Here is a 6369-nt window from a genome sequence, read left to right on the forward strand (position 1 = left end):
GCTTTCGACTCAGTGCTGTAAGTGGGCTCAGAGGTGGTAGGAGAAGAATTCCACCCCTCAGAAATGGGTGCACGTTACTGCACAGAGCAGTAGCAGAAATTCTGTTTCAGAATAGAATATACACGTACATGAAAAATACAGGCCTTCCAAACTGAATTCAGATCAAGCAAAATCAAACTTCTTAATAAAATTTTATTTTAAAAAATGTTTTCTAAAATACAAAAGGAGATGTCCAAGGCCTTTTCCTCAGCTTCCTTTGAAAGATGAAAACATCACGAGGTGTTTTATTGCTGTGGCGTGCAAGAATTGCCTGTGATGTTCGACTAGGTTATGTCCCTCCTGGTACAGCACAGGTGCTGCCCTGCAGGCCTGAAGGAAGCACAGCAACTGCATACTGGAGAGCTTTCTGCTCCACCGCCTCCAACCAGCACGTACCTAGGACTTCCAGGCATAGGCATAGTCCTTCATTTCCAGAGACCGGAGGGAAGATTTTCCCAGCGTTGGCACCTGACTCAGTTGATCCAAAGTTTTAGAATGCAGCCCACACTTCAGCAGGTCTTTGCTTATGGTTTCCTGAAGAAGAGAAACGCGTAATACACATTTTTGTCTGAAATAGCTGTAGCTTTCAACGTTCACTGATGTATCTTTGGGGAGCTCCCAAAAAGCTTGTTTTCTGATAAGCCCATTTCTGAGGGAATAATGTGCCACATGGCAATCACAATGGAGTATAAACCCACGTATTAAGCTGCTTATCACTCAGCACCTAATGGTTTGTAGTAGAGATGCTGTTCCTAGCAGGAAAGACTGTCTTTTCTAGTTTACTTACCTTCTTTAAGGCAGCGCTCGCATTATCGAGATGAGTGTTAAACACAGCTGTTGGCTCGTATGTATACAGCACTGCAGAAAACGCTCCCTGCTGTGCAGACTGCAGAAGCATGGTCAGTGAGTGGAGAGAATGAGGCAGGACGGGGCCTACGATCTCCAAACTGAAGATATCTTCATATGCCAGGCGGACCCTGGCTTTTGCATTCATACTACGAGCCTGAAACCAACATCACACAGGATTACATTCTGAAACCAAACCAAGATTGTTGTTCATACACCTTCATACTGCAGTGCCACAATCCTATGAAAGGCTCAAAATATTATAAAATATTGTCAACTTCAATACGTTGAGTATTACGTTTTTAGCATCTCTAACAACTCCTAAAACACAGCATCTACGGTACACAGGAACATTTTACAGTATTAGGAGAATCATCTGCAGAACAACTTTGATGCCACGTGAGCAGCTTCTCCAGTGGCAGAGGACTGTGCTATCTGTACGGGTAGCATAACATTTAGTGCCCACCACCTCCCACAGGAACATGTCAGAGGCTCTCACTGCAACTGGCTGTTGCAGTTTAAGACCCCGTATAATCTCAGTAGCATTCAAAGGCGATTCCTTTAAGAACCTTTTTACTATCTGGGAAGTCTACTTAACAGCTATCAAGATAGGTAGAAATACTGGGATTTCAGTTTAGCAGCACAGGTTACGTGGGTAAAGATAACTTTGGAGGAAGTCCATATTGCAGTCAAAGCACCAACTCAGGCTCTAGCAACAAAAATCACTCTGTTGTACCTGAAGAAAGTACAGCTTTCCTTTTATTACAGGAAAATAGAGATTGCTGCATTACTTACTTTGAGCGTTTGCATTGTTCCACCTCGGAAAGCGACAGGAGACAACAGAGTGGGAGGAAGCCCTGCCTGTGGACCTGCAACAGCCACCAGGCTCTTACAGTTTATCAGGAAGTTCAATAAAGTGAAGGTGTTTGTTCCTTTCACCACTGCAAGGGATTCAGGTCTGTGATCCACCTGCACTTCATGCTTCTCTTTACGACTGAATTGACCGGAGTCAAAGGAAAAACTTAAGAAGCACAGCAACTCCAGAAGAAAACACACTGCTCCTCCACCTTTGAACAATTAAGTCATTAAAGCAAATAAAACACTCTCTCCAAAAAACAAACAAACAGAAAACCCCAAGCCTTGAGCTCATTCAGATTCCTTACATCAATTATTTGGCAGCATCTTACACCCAAGTGATTTCAATATTAAAGCTGTGAGATAAGGAATGTTTTCCAGGTCCAATGTCTTACAGCTGGCAGGTAGCAGTTACTAAAACAAGGTTCGCAACTCCTACTTTTACTATGAATTTTGCATCAAAACGTAAGAACATAAGCAGTTCAGTTTAGAGCAGGAAACTGCTTTTGAAGGGATTCCCCTGATGCCCCCACTTATTACACACTGGTGCAGGGTAGGTCTTAGAAGTTGGAAGGACACTCCTCTTGGATGCACCAAAAGGTAACAGCTGCAGAGCTTTCCACTGCAGTAAGCGGTGAGACGAAAAGAAAGGATACAGTTTAATAGAAATAGCATCTGGTTTTTTAACCTTGTCTTGGACTCCCATCTCCTCAAGCCAAGAGAAACCATCATCATCATCATCACTTGGAGCAGCCTCCCTGGGAAACACAGAATCGCTTTTAGGAGGGCGAAACTTTCTAAGACTGTTTTTCAAATGGAACGTGCAGGAGTCCAGAAATGCCTCAGAACTGCAGCATTTTAGAAGATTTATGACATACTTGCCATCCTCGGGGCTTCTGTCCACTTCAGGGCCGTGAGCAACTTCTGTTTCCAAATTCCCTTCAGAGTTCTTCTGTTTTTTGCTTCTACTTTCTTCTACCAAAGGTAGAGAAAACTCTATGCCTTGAACAGAAGAGGAAGGAAACCAATGAGTGGTTCTGGAACGCACAGCTAATGCGATGTACTGGTTATTAAAATTGAAGTTGGAGTGGTTTCACCTCACCTTCATTTCTCATGGCTTCCCTTAAACCTCTGGTGGTGGGAGAAAGCACCGCTGTGATAACATCGCTTCCCGCCAGACCAGCTGCACGGAACAGGACAGTAAACTGGTAAGTGCACACATAGAAGTAGGGGCACAGCTTGGCTTTGAGCAGGTTGTATAGAGAAGTAAAGCTGACAGACCTGCAAATGAGGGAAAAAAAACAATTCTGTAATTGAAATTCTTTGCTGCTGATGGATCAAGATGGATTTGGCTGGGTGTTATTGATGTGTGCTCTGGCCAGGCTTGAGATCACAGTCAGTGATTAGTCTGATTTTCACATGCACTCAGCATCCAGGAAGTTGCTCTGAACTCAGAATCACAGAATGGCCTGGGTTGGAAGGGACCTCAAGGATCATGAAGCTCCAACCCCCCCGCCACATGCAGGGCCACCAATCCCCCCATTCAACACTAGAGCAGGCTGCCCAGGGCCCCATCCAACCTGGTCTTGAACACCTCCACAGATGGGGCATCCACAGCCTCTCTGGGCAGCCTGTTCCAGCACCTCACCACTCTCATAGTAAAGAATTTCTCCCTGACATCCAACCTCAATCTTCCCTCCCTCAACTTAAAACCATTTCTCCTTGTCCCGCTGTTATCTACCCTTTCAAAGAATTGAACTCCTCTAGAGCACAGCCTGTTTGCAAGTACTATGCTTTTCCTGCATACTTTCCATCCAACGTGCAGTTTTACAGGGAGCATCAAAGGCAACCTGCTAACAGGATTCACATAATTCTATCCAAATCAGCAACTGCTGTCAGAGAGGGACATTAAACACACAAAGGTAGCTTTGGTTTTAGAAGCAATCCTTAACCCCATCCTCAAAATAAGTGCAGACCAGCTAAAATAATTAAACAACCAATCAATCAAACATATTCTCATGAAAACAGAAGGAACTTATGCACTAATTTAAGTCCTAGGATCGTGATCTTACTACCTATGCTTAGGTTCCACTTACCAGTCGCTCATCAGTGCTTGCTGCAAGGCCTCATCCTGTGCCCACGGACAGGCCTTTCCTGCTATCTTTCTGTCTGCTCCAATACGAGGGAACAGCTGCAGCCACGGCAATGATGGGTGAAGCCAGTAAACAAGGCTCTGCTGAAAGGCACAACGCAGTTCTGTGGACAGTTTTGGTTCCTAGATTACAAAATGTACTTTAGGAGAACAGAAATACTTCATTTAAGGCAGCACCGCAATTGATGAATGAAAAAAAATATTGCATTAGATGCTAAATAATAAAATCAGAGGTTTGTGATTAAGCCAGACTGAAGATGGGCAGTGACTGGAAACTGCTCACAATTGAAACTAATGAGCACTCACTCACCAGTATGCCACAGGTTATACTTTGGAGTACACAGTGGATGGAATTACATAGCTGTCTACATGAGCCTTATTCTTAATACAAGTAAGACCAGAACAAAACACAAGCAAATCTTCAATGCCAGTACATTTAAGGAGAGGTGCAAAGGTTCCCCATTCTAAAGCAGCAGCTTCCAGCTCTCTTCTGAAGTTTCATTACCTGTACACTCTGTGGCAAATTTATTTCTGCTGCTCTGCAGTGCTGAGCAAATCCCTGAGCTTCCTCCTGTGCTTTTAAATGCTCTGCCCAGGTGAAAGGTTGAGAAGATGTAAACAGAAGTCGTGTTTTTATGCTCCAGTCTGCAGGAAACTCGTGTTTTGGTGAGGTGGGGACGGTGGGTGTAGGAACGGGTAAATGAAGGTCCTTAAAAAACAGAAATAGCATCAGTTAATCCACAGAGAATTAATAAAACCAAATAACCAATGATGTAGCTACCTATGCACATTTTCGCATAGTCAGGCTTCCTCCCATGCTGGTTTAACACACCCCTCCTGGCAGGCAGAGCAGAACCTGGACAGGACAGTGGCTGTTAGGAGGAACTAGTGGAATTCCACAGCCTTGACAAGGAGAAGGCGAACCTGTTGTTTCCTGTAAGGTTCTGTACTGTTAAAGTGAGTTGGACAAGTCCCTCCTTACCTTCTTTTGATTCTAAGGAACTACCTGCACTAAATTAGACGCTGACATTTTAGTACATCTACAGATGTACCACCAAATGCTAAGTACATAGAATCATAGGGTCCTTTAAAGGCCATCTGGTCCAACTCCCCTGCCATGAACAGGGACACCCACAGCTCCCAGGTGCTCAGAGCCCCATCCAGCCTAACCTTGAGTGCCTCCAGGGATGGGGCATCCACCGCCTCTGTGCAACCTGTTCCACTGCCTCACCACACTTACTGTAAAAGACTTTTTCCTTATATCCAGTCCAAATGTTCCCTCTTTAGGTTTGAAACCATTTCCCCCTGTCCTATCCCCTCGGACCTCACTAAAGAGCCAGTCCCCTTCTTTAAGCAGTTAACCAGCTCAGGCTTTTCCCGAGGTCAGCGCAGCAAGAGGCGTTTCAGAAGCGTTAAGCGAGGCCCCCTACCTCGGGTAGTGCCAGGACGTTGGTTCCCTCTGAGAGCCCCACGCTCCGGGCCGGCTCATCTTCCCCTGCAGACTCCAAAAACTGATGGAAAAAAGCACGAGGTTGACAACGTTAAAAAAGTCTTTTGCAGAGGAATCTCACCTGCCCTTTCCCCTCCAAGGCCTCGCGCGGCTCTCTACCTGCCAGAAGGGCGCTGCCGAGGCGGGCCCCCCCCCCGGCGGTGCCGGTTCCCCCTGATGCCGCCGGCCCGGCTGCCGCGGCGCGTTGTCCAGACTGGAGAAGGGGTTGCGGCGGGCGGGCGCGGAGGGGGCCCTCGGGGCCGCGCCGCAGGGCTGGGGGGCGGCGGGCTCGCTCCTCCGCGGCCGCTTGCGCTTCAGCCGCAGCGTGGCCGGCGGCTTCTTGAAGCCGGGTGAGTAGCCGGGCACGGTGGCGTCCATGGCCGAGAGCGGACCGGCCGAGCGGGAGCCGCTGTCGCCGCTTGGCGCCAACAGGGCCGAGCTCCGCCCCTGGGCGGCGCTGAGCTGTGGTGGCGGCCGCCATTTCCTCCGGCCCCTGGGGGGCGCGCGGTTTCAGGGCGAGCCGGGCTGGAGCCTCACCAAGCAGAAGGATCCTCAACAAACCCTAGGAAAGCCGGGCTACTCCAGCTTGGGCCGAGCTTAGTTCTGCTGGCACTGCTCTCACCCCGATATGCTGCAAGGCTGTGTTGGGCTGTCGGCTGGGCACCCAGCTAGCACTGAGGTGCGTGCCTTTCTTGGGTTATTTTATAGCTCCAGGAGCTGCACAGCCTTGCTATCAACTCAAGACTGCTTACATCTGTCAACGAACATTTGAAAGAAAGAAAGAAAGAGTTGCTTAGAGGTCCTTATGAACCCTTTTGTTCAAGTACATCTAAATCTACAGCTAGCATTATTAAAGAACATTAGAAAAAGCTGAGACACCTCAGCCAACTGCTAGCAGCACTAGGCAGCTAATGCCTCAAGTAAATGGATATTTGTTTCAGGATCTGATCCAGCTGGAAGCCTAAACACAGGCAACTTCAGCTATGGC

General features: G+C 47.4%; 1 protein-coding gene across 1 annotated transcript; it reads right to left on the reverse strand.

Moving 5' to 3' along the window:
* Nucleotides 1-174: 174 nt before the first annotated feature.
* DONSON (downstream neighbor of SON) lies at nucleotides 175-5814 on the reverse strand. Its single transcript, XM_416713.8, has 10 exons — nucleotides 5502-5814; nucleotides 5323-5403; nucleotides 4398-4601; nucleotides 3837-4015; nucleotides 2843-3021; nucleotides 2619-2742; nucleotides 2397-2498; nucleotides 1681-1879; nucleotides 827-1042; nucleotides 175-573 (listed from the first exon to the last, which is right to left on the reverse strand). Exons 1-10 carry the CDS (start codon nucleotides 5757-5759, stop codon nucleotides 436-438), a joined length of 1680 nt encoding a protein of 559 aa, XP_416713.5. The 5' UTR covers nucleotides 5760-5814; the 3' UTR covers nucleotides 175-435.
* Nucleotides 5815-6369: the final 555 nt, after the last annotated feature.

This window comes from Gallus gallus, chromosome 1, assembly GCF_016699485.2.
Source record: "Gallus gallus isolate bGalGal1 chromosome 1, bGalGal1.mat.broiler.GRCg7b, whole genome shotgun sequence".
In the NCBI taxonomy this organism is placed as follows: domain Eukaryota; kingdom Metazoa; phylum Chordata; class Aves; order Galliformes; family Phasianidae; genus Gallus; species Gallus gallus.